Below are 25,679 nucleotides of genomic sequence, written 5' to 3' on the forward strand. Positions count from 1 at the left end.
TCACAGGGAACAGTAGATCCCTGACATGTCACTAGGCAGAACAGGGGAATGCCTTGTTCACAAAGGCATCCCCCTGTTCTGCCTTTGTTGACCACAATCGCGGGCTGCCCGGGAATATCGATTTCCCAGGACCCGCGGGCACACTCACAAGGCACGTGGCGGCAAATTTAAAGGGACGTACAGGTACAGCCATGTGCCTGCCCGTGCCATTCTACCGATGTATATCGGCGTGCGGCGGTCGGCAAGTGGTTAAAGACCTAATAATCTGGATCTAAGCACTCTTGGGATCAATTTCTTTCAGCTCTGCTTGTGTACTATTTCCCAAAAGTTTATTCCTAGCAGCTGTGATCCTTAAGACTGACATCTAAACTAACATTCATATTGATACTCTTCGACGGGCGCCAAATCATCTTTTTACAGCTTTTTCTTACCCAAGAGAAGAAGACTTCTCTCAAGGTTGTCTATTTCCATCACTATTTAATTTTTCTCAACCAGGAAAAAGTGACAATTTGTGCTTATACAGTAGACTAATCCCCAGTCATTTATCTGTACCTATCCACCCTCCCTCTCTCCGTCAGCACTGCAGTATGTCAGCCTGTTGGCTGGTGTCGGAGCTTAGACAGGTGGATAAGGTCATAGGCCCCCTCATGTTAATGTTTTCAAGCCTGGTGTTTGGCCAATCAGGCTCAAACACTGCCATATGGTGGCGGTCAGGTGTTTCCTAGTACTGGTCTTGCTACACTAGTGAGGGATCTGGCTGTGTAAGGAGGTAGCATGAGAACGTAGACTGGCTGAAGGGGGGAGGGTGTATCTGCAGACTCTTCAAAATAATTTTTAGAAAGACCACATCACTCCATCTCTAAGGCCTCGTACACACGAGGGGACATGTCCGATGAAAACGGTCCGCGGACCGTTCTCATCGGACATGTCCGCTCGGAGATTTCGGTCTGATGGTTGTACACACCATCAAACCGAAATCCGCGCGGACTCCGTACAGACGGCCGAACATGTCCGACGGACAGGCTTCCAGCGGACATGTTTCTTAGCATGCTAAGAAACATTTGTCCGCTGGAAACCTGTCCGATCCGCCGGACATTTGTCCGGTCGGCCGTACACATGACCGAACATGTCGTGTGTCTGCGGACCAGTTTCAGCAGACATGTTCGGTTGTGTGTACGAGGCCTAAGAGCCCTACATTGGCTGCCCGTGAAAGAACGTGTTCTGTTCAAAACTGGATGTCTTGTCCATAAGGCATTGCATGGATGTGGCCCAGAGTACCTGAAGGAAAAATGCATCAAGTATGCGCCTACCCGATCCTTGAAATCGGCGAGTCTGGCCAAATTGAAGATTCCAGAATTCAAAAAGAAAAAATGCGGAGGGAGAACGAGACTGAGGCCCCGTACACACGATAGAATCCATCCGCAGATAAATCCCAGCAAATGGGTTTCTGCGGATAGATCCTATGGTGTGTACACGCCAGCGGATCTGTTTCCGCGGAGAAATCTCCTCTGGGATGGATTCCAGCAGATCGGATATTTGCTGTGCTGCACAACAAATCCATCTGCTGGAATCCATTCCAACGGATGGATCCGCTCGTCTGTACAGACTTACCGGATCCATTCGTCCAAAGGGATTCCCCGCACGCGTCGTAATGATTTGACGCATGCGTGGAATTCCTTATATGACAGCGTCGCGCCCGTCGCCGCGTCATAATCGCGGCGACGGCGCGACACGTCATCGGCAGAGGATTTCCGCGCGGATTTCAATGCGATGGTGTGTACACTCCATCCCATCGAAATCAGCGGAAATCTTTGAGAGGATTTATCCGTGGAAACGGTCCGCTGGACCGTATCTGCGGATAAATCCTCTCGTGTGTACGGGGCCTGAGACTTGAGAATGACTTTCCGAAATTCCAAAAGGAATTGAAAACCGTACTTTTTGTACAAGCTTTTGGAGTCACCTAATTTTAAGGGGGTGTGACGGACAGACCCCCAGGTTTTTTACTCTGTGTGTTGTCATTCTGATATGTTGGTTTTCCTAAGGTCTTTTAATGTCAATGGGCCGGATTCAGATAGGAGATACGACGGCGTATCTCCTGATACGCCGTCGTATCTCTGAGTGCCGGCCGTCGTATCTATGCGCCTGATTCAGAGAATCAGTTACGCATAGATATCCCTAAGATCCGACTGGAGTAATTGTCTTACACCGTCGTATCTTAGGCTGCATAATCCCGCTGGCCGCTAGGTGGCGCTTCCGTATAGTTGCGCGGGGAATATGCAAATTAGTATTTACGCCGATTCAGAAACGAACGACCGCCCGGCGCTTTTTATTAGGTCGTTTGCGTTCGGCTTTTTTCGGCGTAAAGTTACCCCTGCTATATGAGGGGTATGTGCAGCGTATCCTATGTTAAGTATGGCCGTCGTTCCCGCGTCAAATTTTTAAAATTTTACGTTGTTTGCGTAAGTCGTTCCCGAATAGGGCTGGACGTCATTTACGTTCACGTCGAATCCAATACGTCCTTGCGGCGTACTTTGGCGCAATGCACACTGGGATATTTTACGGACGGCGCATGCGCCGTTAAAAAAAAACGTGAAAAACGTGGGGTCAAGTAAAATTTTAATATAACACTCCCCCAACATCCCCATTTGAATTAGGTGGCCTTTCGCCGCAACACATACGTTACGCCGCCGTAAATAAGGGCGCAAGTTCTTTATGAATACAAAACTTGCGCCCAAAGTTACAGCGGCGTAACGTATCGGAGATACGTTACGCCGGAAGAAAGATACGCTCAGGTATCTGAATCCGGCCCACTGTCTTTTATGTTGCGCATCAAGACCTTCGGGTAAGACTGCGTAGGTTAAGCATTTTAATAAATAAATAAACCTTCCTTAGCAAGTGATGTCAGATGAATGTGGAACCAATTTCTGTATAGTTTACAGAAACCAATCATATTCTTTTCATTCCATATAAACTAGTTCTGAAGAGGAAATGGTGTCAATGTGTTTTCACTTTTTTGTTGAAAAACAGATCCAATGGAAGTGTGTCATGGTGGCTTTACGTCCTTCTCCTCCTAGATCAAATACATTTAGGACAGTGGGTAGAGTTGTGACATTTCTGGTCCACTTGTAAATTACCCATTCAGCATAATTCAGTCTCTACCATATACACCCAGCAATAAATCCTAAATCCTTGGCAAACAGTGCCTTGAAAAAGTATTCATACCCCTTGACATTTTCCACATTTGTCATGTTACAACCAATAACATAAATGTATTTTATTGGGATTTTATGTGATAGACCAACACAAAGTGGCCCATAATTGTGAAGTGGAAGGAAAATGATAAATGGTTTTCAACATTTTTTATAAAAAATATGTGAAAAGTGTGGTGTACATTTTTATGGCGCCCACCTGAGTCAGGCATCACATGATGTGAAACATGTCAGCCACCTTTTCCTGTTGTTCACTTAATTTTGACTGTATCGCTTTGGTTGTTTTTTGGATTTTATTTGTACAATAAAGACATTGGCCCAGATTCAGTAAGCAATTGCGCCTGCGTAACCATAGGTTACGCAGTGCAATTGCTGACTTGCGCCGGCGTAACGAGTTCTCCTGATTCAGAGAACTCGTTACGCCGACTGCAGCCTAAAATCTGCGTGGCATAAGGCTCTTATGCCACGCAGATTTTAGGCTGCATTCTTGCGTTGACCGCTAGGGGGCGCTCCCATTGTGGTCAGCGTATAGTATGCATATTGCATACTTACGCCGATTCACAATGTTGCGCGGGCCCTGCGTACGCAAGGTACGGAGTTTCCGTACGGCATCTTTAGCGTAAGGCTGCCCCTTCTTATAGTAGGGGCAGCCAATGCTAAAGTATAGCCGCCGTTCCCGCGACGTAAAATTTGAATTTCACGTCGTTTGCGTAAGTGATTCGTGAATGGCGCTGGGCGCCATTCACGTTCACTTTGAAGCAAATGACGTCCTTGCAACGTCATTTGCCACAATGCACGTCAGGAAAGTTTCCTGACGGGAACGCGCCTAATTTAAATGATTCCCGCCCCCGGCGGGATCATTTACATTGCGCGCGCTTACGCCGGGCAATTTTGCCAGCGCGCCCTCGCAATTTACGAAGCTACTGCTCCGTGAATCGAGGGCAGCGCAAAATATTTGCGTGGGCGCAGGGCAAAATCGTTGCCCTGCGCCTCCGCAAATATAGCGCAGATCTCTTTGAATCTGGGCCCTTGTTTTAAGGAGTGTGGCAGTCCAGGATCTTCTTCTATCCCATGCAAACGGGAAGCACCACTTTAATAATAAACTATTCAATTATAGGTATTGGAATTTCCTTTCAATTTGACTAACTGTTAGTGAACGTAATGAAAAAATAATTTATCCAAAGTTACTAATTATGCGAAATAACGAATGCAGCATATAAACGAATAGAACGTAACAAATACAAATGCATGTGAAGTTGCAAATTATATTTTTTAGGTCTGGCGGTGTGGCGACGTGGTGATTGACAATGGATTTATTAAACATGTGCAATTTGTTTCTTTCCGTTTCGTTTTTCGTCAAAATTCTGCATTTTTGTTCATTTGGGTGCATCCGAATGAAGGAAAAACTATATTACACATTTTTTTCGAAAACACATTTTATAACTGAACGAAAACTCGAAAATCAGAAAATCAGAAAGAACGAGAATAAGAACGAAAATTAAAAAGTTCGAAAATCAGAAGGAATGAAAAATATTTGAATACATTTGATTTTCGTATTTTCTATTATATCCAAATTATTAAAGAGGAAGTAAACCCTCTCTTTAAAAAAAAAAAAAAAAAAAACCCTGCATGACAAAGGTATAATGAGCTAGTATGCATAGCATACTAGCTCATTATAAATTACTTACCTGAGAACGGAGCCCCCGCAGCGGTCCAGGGACACCTCATCCGTCGCTGCCATGATACCCAGAGTGACTTCCGGGTATCACTGCTCCGGCGCTGTGACTGGCCGGAGCAGCGATGATGTCACTCCCGTGAATACGCGTGGGAGCCTCCACTAACGGCATGATGCCGTTAGTAGCGGCACGCCCAGTGCACCTGCGCGCTGTTGTCTACGGCGCATGCGCTGTAGACATTGGTGCCGTCTTTCTTGGGGATATCTCCTTAACCGTGTAGGTTAAGGAGATATTTGTTGCACCTACAGGTAAGCCTTAATCTAGGCTTACCTGTAGGTCAAAGTGGTCTGTGAGGGTTTACAACCACATTAACCATTATTAAAGTTTTTTAATTATTGTTATTATTTATTAATAATAATAATAAAAAAACTATAGCAATACTTTAACTATAATAATAACAATAATAATAATTTAAAAACTTTAATAATGGTTAAAGTGGTTGTAAACCCTCACAGACCACCTCAAGAGATAAGCTGGTTGGCTAAGGCTGCATTCACACCTGACGTTCGGCGTTTTTTTCGGCGTTTTTTTCCGGCGTTTTGTCGCGCGTATTCATGCTTATTTGCGCGTTTGCATACAGCGTTGTCCGACGTTTTTGTACTTTGACGTTTTTTATTTTAGCCAATAGGAAAAACTATCATCTTTTCATCACTTGTTGCTATGTTGGTAGATTTTTTTAATCTTCTGCATGGGCGACAAGTTCTATTGATTAAAGCGTCGAAACGCCCGTAGCAAACGCCCGTTGTCGCGCAAGTCGCTTGAATCGAGCGTTTCCATTACTTTCTATGGGAAAGGGAAACGCTCAAATACCCCCAAACCGCCCGATACGCGCAACAAAAAAGGGTCCGGAACTTTTTTTGGCTACAGGTGATGGGCGTCAGGCGCATCAGCGTTCAGATGTGAACCATCCCCATAGACTTTCAAGTATTTTGGTCCCTCTGGCGTTTGTGAGCGTCGCGCTACAGGCGACAAAACGCCTAGGTGTGAATGGGCTCTAAGATATTAAGTAAGATACATCACTCTCTATACTGCCCATTCAAAAGAACGATTCAAGAACACAACATTACGAACAGACAAAGAAACAAATTTACGAACATACGAATGAAAATGCAGACATACGAAATTCCGAACATACATTAAAACGAAATTACGAATCTACAAAATTACGAACACACGAATGAAATACGAACATACTAAATTACGAACAGACAAAGGATTGAAAATACGGAATGCAAATAATTTCTTTATAGATGTCATTTTCGTTCTTTTACTCTTTCGGTGTTTCGTATTTTCGTAAGTTTGTCCATTCGTACGTTCGTATTTTCACATGTTGGTTATTTTGTTTATTCGTAATTTAATAATTTTCGTATTTTGGTTCTTTCAGCTACTTGGATGCTCGAATTGATCCGAATGTACGAATACTAACAAATTTGTACGAAAATACATTTGTTACGAACCGAATCGCACATGTCTAATGAACACTGCTCCAAGCAGTTATCCCATAGTTACACCATCCCAGGTGACAAGCACAGGTGCTGGCTTTGCACGTAACATCAAATTCAGAAGAAAGAATCTGGATGGCCTTTATTGAAATCCAATATGATCCATGCAGTTATAGGACATCAGAGATACAGGAACCAAATGGATAATGCGTTTCACACAACCTATGGATGCTTAGTTATAGCTAATAGGAAGCAGGTAGAACATCCATATATATGGGAATAAACGTCCAATCACAAGGCTGTTAGAAAGAAAAAATCACCTTTGTATATGGTCAAGACTGGTTCCCAAAGTACTGTATATTGAAAACACATGGGAGAATGTAGGTGCAAAGAACATGAGATTTAAACATGGTTAAACCAAAAATAAATTGTTCTTGTCACAAGCCTGCACCAATCTCAGGGTCTTTCAATCCATAATTATATACTGTACATAGATCAACTAAACATATACATGTGCATATAAAAATAAATGAATAGAAACATCACACAGATAGATATAAGCTACTGATGAACCAAACTCAATCTAACCCTTCACTCCAAGATACTTTAGACCCATAATGACCTTCTCCATAAATCCACCTGATACTTTTAGTTAAATACGTGACGTAGGTCCTCCCTCTCCTAAACAGGGGAAGAAAGAGGAGGACCACTCTCGAGATATCTAAGTACATGCCTAAAACTTTTGGACTTGGCTGTTCTGAATGTATTTCATAAATTCCTGTTGGTGGAGACTGAGAAGTGCACCCCCCTAACAACTTTCTTCACCCATCATGCCTCCCCATTCTCCACCCCCCCCCCCTCTTTTACCCGCTTTCTCTTCTTCCTCTCTTTTGGTTTACATCTTCACTAGGGATGAGCTTCGAGTTCGAGTCGAACTCATGTTCGACTCGAACATTGCCTGTTCAGCGAACAACGAACAATTAGGGGTGTTCGCGGCAAATTCGAAAAGCCACGGAACACCCTGTTAAAGTCTATGGGAGAAATCTAAAGTGTTAATTTTAAAGGCTAATATGCAAGTTATTGTCCTAAAAAGTGTTTGGGGACCTGGGTCCTGTCCCAGGAAACATGTATCAATGCAAAAAAAAAAGTTTAAAAATGGCCGTTTTTTCAGGAGCAGTGAATTTAATAATGCTAAAAGTGAAACAATAAAAGTGTAATATTACTTTAAATTTCGTACCTGGGGGGGGGGTGTAAAGTCAGCATGTGACCCGTACATAGAACTGTCCCTGCACAAAGTGTAATTTCTGAAAGAAAAAAAATCATTTAAAACCGGCTTTGCGGCTCTAATGAATTGTCGGCTCTGGCAATTCAGAGATGATTCATTCATAAAAAATAAAGCGTGGGGGTCCCCCCAAATTCCATTAACAGGCCCTTCAGGTCTGATATGGATATTAAGGGGAACCCCGCCGTCTATTTAAAAAAAAATGACGTGGGGTTCCCCCCAAATATCCATACCAGACCCTTCAGGTCTGGTGTGGATTTTAAGGGGAACTCCACCCCAAATTTAAAAAAAAATGGCGTGGAGTTCCCCCAAAAATCCACACCAGACCCTTATCCGAGCACGTTAACCTGGCCGGCCGCAGAAAAGAGGGGGGGACAGAGTGCGGCCCCCCCCCTCTCCTGAACCGCACCAGGCCACATGCCCTCAACATGGGGAGGATGTCCCCATGTTGATGGGGACAAGGGCCTCATCCCCACAACCCTTGCCCGGTGGTTGTGGGGGTCTGCGGGCGGGGGGCTTATCAGAATCTGGAAGACCCCTTTAACAAAGGGGACCCCCAGATCCTGGCCCCCCCTATGTGAATTGGTAATGGGGTATACTGTACCTCTACCATTTCACGAAGGAAGTGTAAATAGTTAAAAGAAAACACACAGACACCGTAGAAAAAATTCCTTTATTAATAAATAAAAAACTCCAGCGGTGGTAATCCACTCTTGATGCGGCTCCCTGCTCCAACGTTGTCTTCTATCCAGCGACGGATGATCTCTCCAGCGACGGGTGATCAGCGGTCCGGTCCATCGATGAGAAGATCCATCAGTCCAGAGCGCAGCAGGCGAGCTCCTCTCTCTCCGCTGGACACAGCCCAGCGGAATGACGCGCTGGAGCTTTGACATTTCTTATATAGGGGAAGCGGCCACCCGTCACGTGACCCCGCCCCCTCTGACGCACCCTCGTATGTCACTGGGAAAGCCTGGTCTTTCCCAGTGATAGGCGGCACTTATGGGCACTGACTGGTGGCTGGAGCTGATGCGCACTTATAGGTGGCACTGACAGGTGGCTGGCACTGATAGGTGGCACTTGTGGGCACTGATAGATGGCACTTGTGGGCACTGATAGATGGCACTGATTGAACTGATAGGTGGCACTTCTGGGCACAAGGAAAATATTAATTTAAAAAAAACTATGCTGCAATGCCCATTTTGGTACACCCTGCACTCTTGTTACATCCAGCCCGAACTATATGGGCTGGGTGTAACAAGATGTCTGCTGCTGGCATAGGCATGTTCAGCCGCTGACGGCGACCGAATGTGACAGCACCGGTCACCGATCCTGATGAGGCTGCGCCCTACACCCCTGCCAGCTTACCAAGTTCCACTGCATGTCTCGCTCTCCACCCGCCCTCTCCGTCCACAAGCTCTGCCTGCCCTCTCCTTCCACAGGCTCTGCCCGCCCTCTACGTCCACAGGCTCTGTCCGCCCCCTCTGTCCACAGGCTTCACCCTCTCCATCCACAGGCTCCACCTGCCCTCTCCGTATACAGGCTCCTCCCGCCCTCTCCATCCACAGACTCTGCCCACCAACCAGGTATCGGTTAAGGCATCAGGAGCATTCACGCGAGTACAAGTACTCGCGCAAATGCTCGGTATCGGTCCCGATACCGATACTAATATCGGTATCTGGACAACCCTAGTAACTATCAATATGCTTTACCAACTCTGTTCAACAATGTTGTAAACCCACACTCTTTTTTCTACTAATAAAATATTGTGGAATAAAAAAAAAACATAAAGGTACAAAAAATCAGAAAATATTTTTTCAATGAATAAAATATCCATGATATCATGGAGTTACAGAGGTGAGATATATTGAAAAAATCCAGACCTAATATAAAAAAATAATGGCCCGGATTCAGATAGGAGATACGAAGGCGTATCTCCTGATACGCCGTCGGATCTCTGAGTGCGGGCCGTCGTATCTATGCGCCTGATTCAGAGAATCAGTTACGCATAGATTTCCCAAAGATCCGACTGGTGTAAGTGTCTTACACCGTCGTATCTTAGGCTGCATATTTACACTGGCCGCTAGGTGGCACTTCCGTATATTTCCGCGAGGAATATGCAAATTAGGTAGTTACGCCGATTTAGAAACGTACGTCCGGCCGGCGCATTTTTTTACGTTGTTTACGTTAGGCTTTTTTCGGCGTATAGTTACCCCTGCTATATGACGCGTATCCTATGTTAAGTATGGCCGTCGTTCCCGCGTCGAGTTTTGAAAATTTTACGTTGTTTGCGTAAGTCGTTCGCGAATAGGGCTGGACGTAATTTACGTTCACGTTGAAAGCAATGGCGTTTTGCGGCGGAATTTCGAGCATGCGCACTGGGATTTTTTCACGAACGACGCATGCGCCGTTCACAAAAAAAACGTAAAATACGCGGGGTCAAGTGAAATTTAAATAAAACACGCCCTCAACATCCCCATTTGAATTAGGCGGGCTTAAGCCGCCACACATACGTTACGCAGCCGTAACTAAGGGCGCAAGTTCTTTCTGCATACGGAACTTGCGCCCAAAGTTACGGCGGCGTTACACCAGCAGAAAGATCCGCTGATCTTTCTGAATCCAGCCCAATATATCTACACACTGGCCCAGATTCAGGTAGATTTGCCCATTAGTTGCACATGTGAAGAGCAGCTGATTTGCTCTGCGCTGGGGCAAATTGGAAAGATTGCCACCTGATTCAGGATTCCTTTTGTCTGCTAACTTGCTCCTTTGTAAGGCAAAAATCAGGGCCTAAGGCAGCGCAAGTGAAAGTGGGTGTGCCCTATGCAAATGATCTTTTTTTCCACTCAGCAGTGGTTTGCGCCTATTTTCAGGGCAAATTCTGCCCAGCTGCTTGCACTGAGCAAATAAATAGGGGCAGACCTGCGCAGGTCCTGTGCAAAATTACATCCTGCTTGTTCCACCCCCCCCTGAGCAAGGTAATTTTGCCCTTTTTTCTGAGATGGCACCTCCTGATAAGAAAAAAAAAAGAAAAGCAAATTTTGTCTCCGCTGAGATGGATATACTGCTTGCGGCACTGACGCGCCATACTGCCGTTCTTTTTGGTTCAGAGCGGAAGAATACCACTGTAGCCCAAAGGAGGGCAATATATGAGGCTATTACATTGGACATAAATGCCCTGGGCATTGAGAAGAGGTCCTGGGAGGACATACAAAATTTTTTTACTGACATGCGTCGTTGAGTCAGGGACAAAATTGTCCTAATCAGAAAGCATAGCAGGGGCACGGGAGGAGGACCAGCCTGCTCTTTACGATTAAATCCAGAGGAGGAGGTTATCGCACAGAGTTTAGCGCTGGAGCAGGTGGAGGGAGTCCCAGGCTATGACTCCACTGTTGGGGACTTGGGGACTGGTAAGTTTTTTTTCTCATATTTGCTGTGTATCATGGGAGGGGGTAGAAGGGAACATATGAGGGGGTAGAAGGGAAGATGTAAAAAGTTTTTATTTCTCATATCTGCTGTGTATCATGGGAGAGGGTAGAAGGGAACATATGAGGGGGTAGAAGGGAAGATGTAAAAAGTTTTTATTTCTCATATCTGCTGTGTATCATGGGAGGGGGTAGAAGGAAACATGTGATAAGTGTGTTGCTCCAGCAACATATTTTTTTTGTGTCATCCACAGATGTTGATGATGAGGCTGGGCCATCGTTGGCTGTAGGGCGACCCACGCGATCCCCAGAACATCATGGGGTGCAGTCAGGCCCTCTGCAGATCCTGGGCATGTTGGTGGAGGAGGATATCGCCCATAGTCCATCTAGGGGGGAGGAAGTGGTGGAGGAGTCCATTATCCTCAACCTGGATGAATCTGTGTACCTCCAGGAGGATCCCACCATCCCTGACCTCCCCACCACCCCCCCCCGACCATAACGTCACCCCCCTCCAGTGTGGCCCCCTCCCCTGCTTCTCCCTCAGTTCATGCCCCAGCCTCTCCTCCAAGGAAGGCTCTATGTAAAACCGGGGGGTGTACCCTCCAGCCTCCGTGAAGGTCTGCAGGAGGAGCAGGCCCGGCATAACCGCCATATAGGGGACATGGTGGGAGATTTGAGGCGGGTGGCGGACAGCCTGGCATCCTCCTCCTCCTCTCTGCAGCAGGCCCTCACCCTGCATGCTGACCGGGGGATACGAGATACTGAGAGCTTGGAGGAAGTCAGTGCCAACTGTGGAGCCATGGTCACCTGCATGGTCGAGCAGCAGGGCACCATCGCTTTGCTAACAGCGGAGGTGAGCAGGTTGGCAGGTGCGGTGGAGGCCAACACTGTTGCTGTGCGGGAGGAGGGGAGATTAACCCGGCGGCAGCAGAGGACCAATACCACCCGGCAGCTGCGGATGTTGGCCCAAACCAACAGCGTGCTCACCCGCCTGGCCAACGCCATGGAGGGCATGCAGGCACCACCTGCCAGGAGTGAGGAAGTAGGGGTTGATGCTCCTCCCCCCCTCCATCCCCACCCCATGCTCCATCCCCACCACAGGCTCCATCCCCACCACAGGCTCCATCCTCAGCCCATGCTCAACCACGCAGACTGAGGAGCCAGAGCCGGGGCACCCTTGGCACAAGGATGTCCAAAAAATATATATATATTTTCCTTTTATTTTTTGTATTTTTTTACCTATTGCTGCTCATATAATGAGCTTTTTCTATTTATTTTGATTATGCTTATATTTTTTTTTTTGGGGGGGATATTTTTTTTTTGCTCAGATTATGAGCTTTTCTATATTTAGTTTATGCTCAAAGTTTTTTTTTTTTTTTTGTAGTCCCTACACACGGGGAGGAGTGCTGTAGTTGCTCTCCAGCTGACCTGTGGCCATCTGTTGCTAACTTGCCCCTGCTTTTATAAAGTGCAAACTTGCCACGGCCAAACAGCTTGCGCGCTTTGGGAGCAAAATGCTCCTCACACGCGCAAGTTTATGAATCAGTGGCAGTTCCTAATTTGCATATTTGCTGAGGGAAAACCATGAGAGCGCAAGTTGCTCCCTGAGCAAAATTGCCCCTTAATTGCGCCGGGGCAGAGAAACTGCCTCCGTGCAAAAATGGCACATTTCAGGCTTAGCTTGCTTTCTGGGTCACCCGCAAATTTGCCTGGGAGCAAATCCGTACTTGCGCGGCGCAAATCACACTTGCTCCCGCGCAAGTCGTACCTGAATCTGGGCCAATGACAATAGGGTCAAAAATGCATACTAATTCATATATATCGAAAAAACCTCTGGCAAATCCATGTTAGCTACTTTTAGCAAATCCTGAAAGTACACTTTAATGATAATTTCATACTTAAACACAAAATGAAGGATGTATTCCTTAATGGCCCATTCAATTATTCCTCAAGAAACCAATTAGTAACAGACTTGTTTGTTGTTTTCTTGTTGCAAATAATTAATGATCTGCTCTGGGATGGATGGGAATTGCTCCCAAGATAAAGCAATATATTATAAAAAGGATTTCAGATTCCCATATAGAAGCCCTCATATCAGACAGGTGTGAATTCAGGAGAGGTGAGAAAATTACATATCAAATGGAAGCCAAAGTCTATTTATTGCTCAGTTTTGAAACACTTCAATGCAGGACTTTTTTACCACCTCCATACCGGGGGGCCTATTCTGGCACCTCTCTCCTACATGTACAAATCATCATTCTTTTGCTAGAAAATTACTCAGAACCCCCAAACATTATATATGTTTTTTTTATCAGACACCCTAGGGAATAAAATGGCGGTCATTGCAAAGTTTTATCTTGCACAGTATTTGCGCAATCATTTTTCAAACGCCTTTTTTTTTGGAAAAAAATGGTTTCATGAACTAAAAAATAACAAAACAGTAAAGTTAGCCCAATTATTTTTTTTTAAATATGAAAGATGATGTTACGCTGAGTAAATAGATACCTAACATGTCATGCTTTAAAATTGCGCACACTCATGTAATGGCGCCAAACTTCGGTACTTAAAAATCTCCATAGGCAACGCTTTGAAAATGTTTACAGGTTACAAGTTTAGAGTTACAGAGGAGGTCTAGCACTAGAATTCATAAATTCACAAATTCTGGCTCAAACGCACGCAGGGATACCTCACATATGTGGTTTGAACGGCATTTACTAATGTGGGTGGGACTTACGTGTGCGGTCGCTTCTGGGCGCAAGCTACCGGGGACAGGGGCGTTTAAATTTTCTTTTTCTTATTTATTTTTTTATTTTACTTAATTTCTTTTTATTTTTACACTTTTTTTAACATTTTTTTTTTATAATTTTTTGCCCATCACAAGGAATGTAAACATCCCTTGTAATAGGAATCTATTGTGACAGGTCCTCTTCATGGAGAGATGCGGGGTCAATAAGACCACTCATCTCTCCTCCAGGATAGAAAGCATGAGATTGGGAAAAAAAATTCACCAATCTCATGTTTACTAGCCGCAATCGCGGCTTTGTTTACTTCTGGGAACCCGGGCGTGACGTCATCACATCGCGCCCGGCCTCTGACGGTCATAGAGATAACTGGTGACCATCTGGTCACCAGACATCTATATGCTCGTCATGTGACAAGACACCGGCGCCGGACGATTCTTTCCCCCCTTCCGCCAATGACACGGGAGAGCCCAGGGAAGGCGGCGGGAGGGGGGAATGTCCCCTCCCGCCGCCTATAAGAACGATCATGCGCCTGAACTGCCGCTATGATTGTTCTTACCGTGCGCAGAATCGCCGGCAGAAGAGAAGGATATCTGAATGATGCCTCTAGCTGCAGGCATCATTCAGATATCCCCCCACAAAGCCCAGGCCGTCATATGACGTCCACCCAGGGTGGTAGATCCCATCTGTGGACGTCATATTACTATGGCGGGGTATTGAAGTGGTTAAACAAAATTAAGACAATTTCCATCACGATGCACCAGATTTTTTTTTTTTTTATTAAAGGCAAAGTGCAGTGTATTTTTACTGAGCACATTTTTTGTTATATCTGAGGAATTTGCCTTAACGCATTTTTTTTTTATATGGCACCATTTTTGCAAGATTGTGCTTTTTAGTATCAAATATAGAGATTTGTATTTTTTTTTATTATTATTTAGTAATTTTTATTTTTTTTAAAATGTTCTTCCCGAATGCAACTTTAAATATAGCACTAATACAGTTAGGCCCCGTACACACGACCAAACATGTATGCTGAAACTGGTCCGCGGGCCAGTTTCAGCATACATGTTCGGTCGTGTGTAGGCGCGAGCGGGCCGAATTCCAGCAAACATTTGCCTGCCGGGCCTTTTCCCAGCAGACAAATATTCCTGGACATGTTTTAAAACCGTCCGCTGGAATCCTGCCCACTCGGACATGTACGGTCGTCAGTACAGACCTACCGTACATGTCCAGGCGCCCGCCGTCCCTCGCATGCGTCGAATGACTTCGACGCATGCGTGGAAGCCTTTAAATGGCAGGCCCGCCCACGTCTCTGCGTCATCGCCGCGGCGACGACGCGGACACGCCCCGCGTATTGTTTACGCGCGGACTTCTGTACGGACCGGTTTCATCGTACATGTTTGCTCGTGTGTACCGGGCCTTACAATTCCGAACAGAGATTTGTAATTTTTCTTTGTACGCCATCCAGTTCTGGTCACCAGTCCTCTGGAAAGATGTCCTGGAACTGGAGAGAGTCCAGAGAAGGTCAACAAAGCAAATGAGCGGGCTGGAGGACCAGAGTTGTGAGGAACGACAATCGTTAAACTTATTCTCCCTGGAGAAGATGCTTAAGAGGCGATATGGTTGCAATATACACTGAACATTAACTTTAACCACTTCCCGACCCCCGCATGTACATATACGTCCACAATATGGCACGTACAGGCACATGGGCGTACACGTACGTCCTCGCCTATTATCGGGTGGGGGGTCCGATCGGGACCCCCCCCGCTACATGCGGAGTTCGGGTCCGCTCGGGGAGCGATCCGGGACCACGGCGCGGCTATTTGTTTATAGCCGCTCCATCGCGATCGCTCCCCGGAGCTGAAGAACGAGGAGAGCCGTGTGTAAACACGGCTTCCCCGTCCTTCACTATGGCGGCGCATCGATCGCGTCATTCCCTTTATAGGGAAGACACGATCGATGACGTCATTCCTACAGCCACACCCCCAAACAGTTGTAAACACATACTAGGTGCACCCTAACTCCTACAGCGCCACCTGTGGTTAACTCCCAAACTGCAACTGTCATTTTCACAATAAAGAATGCAATTTAAATGCATTTTTTGCTGTGAAAATGACAATGGTCCCAAAAATGTGTCAAAATTGTCCGAAGTGTCCGCCATAATGTCGCAGTCACGAAAAAAATTGCTGATCGCCGCCATTAGTAGTAAAAAAAATAAAATAAATAAAAATGCAATAAAACTATCCCCTATTTTGTAAACACTATAAATTTTGCGCAAACCAATCGATAAACGCTTATTGCGATTTTTTTTACTAAAAATAGGTAGAAGAATACGTATCGGCCTAAACTGAGGAAAAAAAATGTTTTTATATATGTTTTTGGGGGATATTTATTACAGCAAAAAGTAAAAAATATTGCTTTTTTTTCAAAATTGTCGCTCTATTTTTGTTTATAGCGCAAAAACTAAAAACCGCAGATGTGATCAAATACCACCAAAAGAAAGCTCTATTTGTGGGGAAAAAAGGACGCCAATTTTGTTTGGGAGCCACGTCGCACGACCGCGCAATTGTCTGTTAAAGCGACGCAGTCCCGAACTGTAAAAACACCTTGGGTCTTTAGGCTGCATATTGGTCCGGGGCTTAAGTGGTTAATGGCATCCCAGTCTTATGCCGCGTACACACGGTCGGAATTTCTGACGGAAAAAGTCAGACGGAATTTTTTCATCGGATATTGGAACCGTGTGTATGCCCCTTGCATCCCATTTATATAGGCATCACCGTCCCATCATGCTCCGGTAGGTACCCGCCGGAGCATGATGGGACGGTGATGCCTATATAAATACCAGAAGCGGCATTTCGACTCGAAATGCCCCCAGTGGCGGATGCGGTACTGCATCCTAAGATCCGGCAGTGTAAGTCCCTTACAGATGTCGGATCTTCTACCTAACTTTGGAAAACTGCTTCTGAGGATCAGTTCCAAAGTTAGAACCAGAGATACGACGGCTTACGCCGGAGTATCTCTTTTGAGGATTAAGGCCCATAGTGTACATTTAAATGGCGATTCTAGCATAGGGAAAAAAAAATATTCCATCTCAGATCACTTAAGAAGTTGGACGAGAAGCGGTTTGACCTTAAATTACGCAGGGGGTTCCTTACTGTTGGAGTGATATGGGTGTGAAACTCCCTTCCACAATTGGTGGTGTCAGCAGGAAGTGTTGATAATTTAAAAAAACACTTATATGAACATCTAAAGCCCTGTACACATGACTGGCAACACCGTCAGGAAAAAACTTTGGTTTTCTCGACGGGATTCCTGGCAGGCATTCCCTGAAAAGCCGTGTATACACACGACCACACAAAAACCCGCCATTCTTTTGAATGGCAAGAACGCAGTGACGTCATCGACTTCGACGAGCCAGTGTCTCGTCACATTCGATTCCGTCACCGCTATCTTGCTACACCCCAGACTAATGTATGCTACCGCGCATGCGTCAAAATGTTATCGAGCATGCATGGTTCCTCTACCCTGCAGGTAAGCATACAGACGACCGGTTTTCTCAGCAGGAAACACTCTGCCGGGAATCCCGATGGGAAAATAGTGAGCAGGTTCTCTATTTTCCAGTCGGGATTCCCGGCTGTTTTCCTGATGGGAAAACTGCTAGGGAGCATACACAGGGCCAAATGCTCTCCTGGCAGTTTTCCTGCTGGGAAAACCAGTCGTGTGTACGAGGCTTTAGGGTATGCAACATACAGGGAAGTGTTAAATGGAGTCATACAGTAAATACAGTACATACACATGGCCTAGGAAATGCCTTTGTTTCACCAGACAAAAGCTGTATACCTACACGTGAATTCCTTGCCGATGGCACATCTGAACCTTTAAATACACAATTGTATTGTGCAGCTTCTGATTATTATCTGCCGTTCGCGTTTCACCTGGGTCCTAGGGCCCCCTTATCTTAATATTTTAATACACAGTCAAAACAGCTCCACCTCTGCAGTTGCCCCCCCCCCCCCAGGTCGCCGCGGGAGAGTATCCTCCGCGGTTGGCTGCTGGCTCCTTAGCGAGTGGTTGTTCTTTGTATAGAATTCTCCTGACGAAGCAACCCTGTTGCGAAACTAGTTGAGATCCTACATTGTATGACCCCCCTCTTCTCACCGCCACCCTGTGCTCAGGGTTTATTCCATCTCAGTGACCTGTACGGTTGGTCGTGCAATATGTCCATCGCTGTACATTGTTTTTTTATGTATTTCATGGTTTTGTATGTCCTTTGTTTTTTGATACCATGCTAAATAAAACTGATATATACCTTTTATCATTACTACCTTCTCTTTCTACTTTCTCTTTATTTAGTACCAATATAGTCAATCTGCCCTTACTTCCCCTTTTTGGTCTTTTGGGCTTTTGGGGTCCCCTTAGTCCTTACTCTATTTCAAATTGATTCTCGGGATGATGGTACTACTACTCTTTTTCTATTATTTACACTAAGAGGCTTATATTTAAATCACAGTACATACACACTCATACACACACACACACCTACACATGTTGACATGCATGGACTGGTGTCTTTATTCAACCTTACCAATGACGTAACTATGTAAATACTGTATGTAATTCAGTCTTATAAATAATACTTTTAAATGGCACCTCAGCATACCTCCCTAATGCAAAAATGGGAAACGGCTTACTTTTCAGAATTTCAGATGTTCGAAAAGTTTGTGGAGGGAAGAATCTCCAAACCCTGATTAAGGGAACTCTGGTCCTGAATGATGCTAAGCCACATGCATGGGAGTCTTGAAAAGCAGCAGGAAGGAAGCAGAGATCGCTAAGGTGGTGTGAAGTGGTTCACAACTGTGAAAAAGGGTGGACTCTCTAGAGAACTGAGATTCTGGTTTACTGAACTCCTACAACTTGTCTTGTACCCCCAAAACAAGTATGAACTCCATTCCCCAGTGAGCCATGTTGTATGGCTTTCCTTATACCAGGAGCAGTGGCGGCTGGTGGTAATTTTTTGGGGGAAGCAGAAAAGAGTGCACCCACACCCCCCCCCATCTGGTCAGTCAGTCATCTATGGTGTGCAGCGCTTAACCCGGACGACAGGTGGTGGGCATCATGGGTGGCTTCCCCTTCTCTCCTCCGTGGGCATTACGATGGCTTCCGTCTCCTCCCTCCTCCTCCCTCCTCCCTTCCGCCAATCAGAATGCTTCTTCTTTTCGGCCATTTGGGAAACGCTTAACAGACCCGCTTTCTGGTTGACTGGGAAGAGAATCAGTGTGAAAATAGCGAATTTTCATAAAGTATTGTCACACAACTGGGTGGGCTCGGTTCACAGTGCTCTGCGACATGAGCCCACCCTTTTTTGAAGCCTATTAGAGCCTTTGGCATACCACAGGGAAAGGGAGTCACCGCTTCAGGTGGGTCTTCTAAGCAATCAAGAACCTCTCAGGAAACCGAGGGTACCGGCAATGCACTAGGCAAATGATAGAAACTTCAAAAGGATGGACAACCGCACTCCAAAAAAACTCTTGAGTTGTCTTTATTTGTAAAATCAATAGAAAATGCACCACATAATGCAGCAAAAAATGGGAAAAGAATAACCTACGCGTTTCACACTGTCTCAGTGCTTATTCATGGCCATCCCACGTGGGGTCCGGGCACATGGATAGTGGGGCGGCACCCATGTGCTCTTAATAAACGGGCCCCCCCTGACCAGGAGTGTAAATTGTTTGCTTTACTTTTTCTGATGAAATCCATTTGTGTTTGCTTGTTTTGAAGAGACTAATAAAAACGTTTTTCTTTTACAGACGGCTTGCTGGTGATCTTGGGTCATACTGTATATATGACTGTAGATGCCGCTGTAGATTAGCAGTTTTTTTTCTCAAAGCAGTCAAGAGGAAGCCAGGCAGCCAAGCACAAAGCAACATTTAACTCATTCCAGATCAATAGTCAGTCTACGCTTGGTATATTTTGGATTTTTATTTTTGAAGAATTTGAGATGGAGAAGGGGTGGTATGGGGGATACTCCAATTTTTCTATTTGCTTGTGTTAGGAAATTTCATCTTGCCATGTCTTTGTGAATAGTCTGTATGCAGGCTCAAATACAGCCAAGGCCAAGGTTCTGTATTCTCATTCACCCAGGGGAATACAGCACACAGTCACTAAAAACCCTGGGCTTAGGTCAGAACTCATAATGACTTTGGATCACCTACCAGTATCCACCAGACACCCTTCAGTGTGCTTTCCGGACCAGGTCCCCAGATGAGGAAACCCTTGATTCGCTCCAGAAGGGATCTCAAGAGATAGGCCCCCAGGACCTTGGTGAATAGCTGTTGGACCCAGGATGGCTGTTGCAGGTGAGGGTAGCCATCCCCTACCCAGATGGGTCGATTCCCTACAACAAAGAGAAGAAGGAACCCCTCTAAATCTCAGACTATTTATATGCCTGGACAAACTTCACCAGGGATTGGCTGCAGCACAATGAATATTCAGGATGAGATTTGCCTTGCCCACCTCTCTATGCTCCAGAAATCTCTGAAACCAATGGTGTCTGCTGACAGAAGAATGTCAGCAGGACAACCCTGGATCCGGAGGCTGGGTAAGTATCTAAACTCTGCTTAGAACAACAGGAAGTAAGCAGGGGCAGAGAAAAATAAAATAGGGGGGGGTAGGCTAAAGGTCCTCTCTAAGTGACAGAACATACCATATTTATTGGGGTAAAGCGTACACCGGCGTAAAGGCACGCACCCCAAACCTAGAAGGGAATTTTAAGGGGAAAAAAAGAAATACTTACAGTTTGAATGCCCCTCGTCTGTGTCTTGCCCGGCGTCCATCAGCGGCCTTGTCTGGTCCGGCGTCCATCTGCGGCCTTGGTGGTGTCCTCCCCTCTTCTCCCGCGCTGCTCCCCTCTTCTCCTGCGCTGTCTCTGAGCGCCGCCGCCGACATATACAGAGCGCAGTACACTCGGCTAGGCTCGGCCACGCTCGGCTCCTCTCTCATAAAGGCTAGGAGGCGGGACAGGGCATGACCGCGAGCGGAGCCGAGCGTGGTCGAGCTTAGCCGAGTGTAGCCGAGTGTACTGCGCTCGGTATATGTCGGCGGCGGCGCTCAGACAATTTATTCCCTGATTTTAAGTGGAAAAAAGTGTGCGTTATACGCCAATATATACGGTAAATACAAAGAACATGAAATTAAATAAAAAAAACTACCCATAATTACACCTTCTACCTTAAAAAGAAAAGTCCAAAACATTTTTTTCTAAGCAATAAGCGAAATTAAGGTGCAAATTTATAAAGCATACAATTGGTCATTTACCAACAGTCACTGCATGGGAATCAAGCAATAGCATTTAAAACAAATACACCAGGAAGAGAATGTTTGGTGAATGTCCCAATCGCTGCTTTATAAATATGCCAAGAATGTTACACAGTGAAATCAAAACTGTGCTAAAATCACTCCACACCCCATTCTCTCTCTTTCTCTTCTCAAGAAACAAAGCTGCACTGGCGGAAATATACAGAAAGAAACCCCTTACAAAAAGAAACAAGGTGGATATCATTGTTCTCCTTAAAATGACAGTTCCCTGGTTATCATGAGGATCCAATGTCTTCAATACATCTTCAATACATCCAATGACGTGGAACAAGTATACTGACCATAGATGTTTACTTCATTCTACTGACTGAGAAGGTAATGAAGCTAGAGTCAGCCCGATGATTATTCTTCGATATTCTAATGAGATTAGCTATGACAGCCTACGTATTTCTCTTGGTATAGGTTTCCTGGAAAAAAAAAACATATTCATATTATCCAATATTTAAGTTAATTTTTTATCTCTAAAGGAAGAGCTCAATGGCCATGGAAAACAACACACAGGTGACCGTGTTTGTATTTTCTGGACTGACCGATAATGATAAACTCATCCCGTTTCTCTTTGCTTTTTTCTTACTGGTGTACCTCGTGACCATAATCGGAAACATTGGCATTATTATTCTTGTCCTTGTTGCCTCCAACCTCCACACTCCAATGTATTACTTCTTGAGTTGTCTCTCAGCAGTTGACCTCTTCTACTCTACATCTGTCACTCCTAAAATGTTGTCTGACCTTCCAACCCTCAGGAAGACCATATCGTTTAATGGTTGTGCCGTCCAATTTTTCTTTTTTGCTGGCCTAGCAGGAACTGAGGTTTTCCTACTCTCCAGTATGTCTTATGACCGCTACACTGCTATCTGCCACCCTCTTCACTATGTTTCCATCATGACCAAAGGCAAATGTTTGTCTCTTGCCAGTCTTTCATTCTTACTGGGCTTCTCTCAGTCAGTTGTGCACACCAGCTGCATGTTCAGTCTACGGTTCTGTGGCTCAAATCTTATAGAACATTTCTACTGTGACGTCACGCCCATACTCCGATTGTCTTGTTCCAAAACACTTCTTTGCAACATGTTAGCTATTCTCTCTGTTGGTTGTTTTTGTTTTTTTTCACTGTCAACAATCCTGGTCTCTTATGTTTTTATCTTTACCACCATACTACGTATAAAATCTTCTGAAGGACAACAGAAAGCTTTCAGCACCTGCTCTTCTCATCTCATGTGCACCGGCGTCTTATTTGTTTCAGTTTTTATTACTTATTTGCGTTCCCCTTCCAGTGCCTTGGACAAAAAAGACAAAGTGGCCTCTGTCTTTTATTCTGTAATGACCCCAATGTTGAACCCTCTTATTTACAGCTTGAGGAACCAAGAGGTGAAAAAGGCCATCGTGCAAGCATGCAAGCGAAAAAGTAAAACATAAAATAAAATACATTTTAGATAAACTTTAAGTATATTATTCATTTTTTTTTTTCATATTTAACATTTTAAAGGGGTTGTAAAGGTAAATGTTTTTTCACCTTAATGCATCCTATGCATTAAGGTGAAAAAACATCCGACGGTAAAGCCCCCCCCCCCCCGAGCCCCCGTTTTACTTACCTGACCCTTCGAAAGTCCCGGGCACGTCCATGTGATCTTCTTCGGTTCCCAGCCTGGCCATTGATTGGCTAGGCTGGGCAGATTGATAGCAGCGCAGCCATTGGCTGGTGCTGCTGTCAATCACAGCGGATGACGAGGCGCGCCGGGGGGTGGGGGTGAGTGATACAGTCGACGGCTATGCCCGCCGCTGTATCATGGGAGTGCGCTCGCAAAAGCTTTCCACCATGCGAGCTCGCATGAAGGTAGAAAGCTTTTGCGAGGAGGAGGCGAGACAGCCGCCGAGGGACCCCAGAAGACCGGATTCGGGGACACTCTGTGCAAAATGAGCTGCACAGTGGAGGTAAGTATAACATGTTTGTTATTTAAAAAAAAAATGTTTTGCCTTTAGTGACCCTTTAACATTTCAGTGGCAATTACAAGCTGCAAAGAGGGATTGAGTATACTATTGCTATTTTTCTCTTTTTTTTTTGTTAAGTTAAAATTTGGAAGAGGGAAATTTTAACTATATCTATGCAATCCGTAAATTCCTCTCCTGTATCAGCCAATTCACTCTTTTCTACATAATGTAAATGTAAAGTGGTTGTAAAGGCAGATTTTTTTTTATTTGAATGCATTCTATGCATTAAGATAAAAAACCTCCCCTCATCCCCCCAATACTTAACTGAGCCCCATCTGTCATGGAGATAAGGCTGTACGCAGAGCGCACAGCATATCTCCTGTGCTAATAAAATTTTGTGTAATGATATAATGCATCTTACCCATCATTCTATTTCCTGTATATCCCCAAGTAAACAGACATCACCACAGCTTACGTCTCAGCTCCATCAGCATGACTGCCCTCTGCCTAGCATTCTTGGCTTTTTATTCGTAAATGACAAAAGCTATGACAAACAGGAAGTGATGGCTCTAGCAGCCAATCGGTTCCTCCATGGGAAGTGACATCACAGGATATGACCTAACAAGAAATCCTTCCAACAGGGTGAGTTAATACAAACAACCAGTCCTATGGGTGTGTCTGATCTGAGACAGAGTTTATTGCCTTTCCTGAATTCCAGTAAACAAAGGAAGCCGCATGGCTTTCAAACATGGACTCCGTCTCTGACCATAACAACCCAAAGACTCCCGTATTTCCGCTGATAGGAATCCTTATTCTGCTTTCTTCCAGAAAACAACGCATACCCAGATTATACTACCGTTCCTTGTGGATGGGAGGCTATCTGCAGGTGTACACTACGAATCTCCACCTGTGCTGATCAGACACCGAGCAGAGACAAGAGCGTACATCCACCTATAACCGATAATGTCCTTGCAGAGCGAAACATATCCCCCCCAGATGAATGTATGTGCCAATGCACAGGGGCCCTTTTGCTGGCGGACACATCCCCTCTCTGCAAACACCTCTCTCCAACCCCAGGAAGTTTTCCACTACCAGATGGGACTTAACCAGCGTCAGTCTGACCCAGTCAGCTCTTTAGAGCAGGCTGCAGGAGTACTAACACTGGGCGTCACTATGACAATACGTATTAAATACATCTTCATAACATTTCCACAACACTTCTCAATCCAAAAACACAAATGCCTCAGCCGTCTGGTACCTCCTGATTGACTGAGACACAGCAGTGGCATCATTGGCTCCAATCAAAGTCAGTTAGTCAATCAGGAGAAGGACACACAGAGCAGCAGCTTGGCTTGGGTGTCCCCATAGCAAGCTGCTTCCTGTGGGGGCACTCGACAGGAAGGAGGGGCCAGGAGCACCGACGAGGGATCAGAGAAGAGGAGGAAACAGCCTGCTCTGAGTATAACATGTTTGTTATTTTAAAGAAGAAAAAAAAGGCTTCTGTATCACTTTTACCTTTTGTTTCCATACACACTTCACCTGCTTCTCAATCCATTATACTAAAGAGCAACCCTATCTATGCCAAAAGATGCCAGCATCAAGATCCCAAGGACAAAATGTACTTTGTATCACTAGAGATGAGTGATCCTCTGAAAAGTCTGATCATTTAGAGTTCTGCTGAACTTTTTACAAACTCTGTAAAGTTTTACATTTACAATTTCCAAACTGAAGGTTCCATTTAATCAATGGAAACCCAACACTGGCTCAAGAAAATGTGCAGAAATGTTATAAGATTGTGCAGAATGTTTTGTGAAACTCAGGGCGGTCTGGCCTGATGATGAGTTGATGGGGCCAAAAAACAACCTAGCACACTTCTTTTAAAAATTGTTTCAGGAATATTAAGGTAAAAGGGTGGGAGCTTGTGGCAGTGTTAGTCAATTTAAATGTACAGTAAGGGGCCATCAGCCTTTGGAATAGACTTTGGTCCCTTTTTCCCAGTAGCCTTTTTCAAATCTGAACTTCCAAAAATAGAGATTGGATTGGATGGAGAGCATCTGTAAACAGCAATTTTCAAGTCCCAATCTAAAGTCTTTTGCAGACTCTAAAGGCCTGTACACACGATCTGTTTGTCTGATGAAAACAGACCAATGGAGCGTTTTCATCGGACAAACCGATCGTCTGTGGGCCCCAATCGGTTTGTTTTCCATTGGTGAAAAAAAATAGAACATGTTTTAAAATGTTCCTATGGATAAAAAAACGATAAAAAAAAAACGATCGTCTGTGTGGAAGTCCATAGGTCGAAAATCCATGCATGCTGAGAATCAAGTCGACACATGCTCGAAAGCATTGAATTTCGTTTTTCTCAGCACGTCGTAGTGTTTGATATCACAGCGTTTGGACACGGTCGGATTTTTGACCGATGGTGTGTAGGCAAGACTGATGAAAGTCAGCTTCATCGGATATACAATGAAAAAATCCATCAGATTAGATTCCATCAGATATCCGATCTTGTGTACAGGGCTTGACTGGTATTCTTCTGAGATT

General features: G+C 45.0%; 1 protein-coding gene across 1 annotated transcript; it reads left to right on the forward strand.

Annotated features, from left to right (window-relative positions):
• The first annotated feature begins 21,329 nt into the window (after nucleotides 1-21,329).
• Nucleotides 21,330-22,622, forward strand: LOC120930768 (olfactory receptor 1444-like). The gene has a single exon (XM_040341940.1). The coding sequence runs from the start codon at nucleotides 21,687-21,689 to the stop codon at nucleotides 22,620-22,622; it is 936 nt and encodes a 311-aa protein (XP_040197874.1). The 5' UTR covers nucleotides 21,330-21,686.
• Nucleotides 22,623-25,679: the final 3,057 nt, after the last annotated feature.

Source organism: Rana temporaria, chromosome 3 (assembly GCF_905171775.1).
Source record: "Rana temporaria chromosome 3, aRanTem1.1, whole genome shotgun sequence".
In the NCBI taxonomy this organism is placed as follows: domain Eukaryota; kingdom Metazoa; phylum Chordata; class Amphibia; order Anura; family Ranidae; genus Rana; species Rana temporaria.

Bases quoted from the DNA above. Each gene is read 5' to 3' on its own strand.
- LOC120930768 (XM_040341940.1), top strand. From the start codon at position 21,687: ATGGCCATGGAAAACAACACACAGGTGACCGTGTTTGTATTTTCTGGA.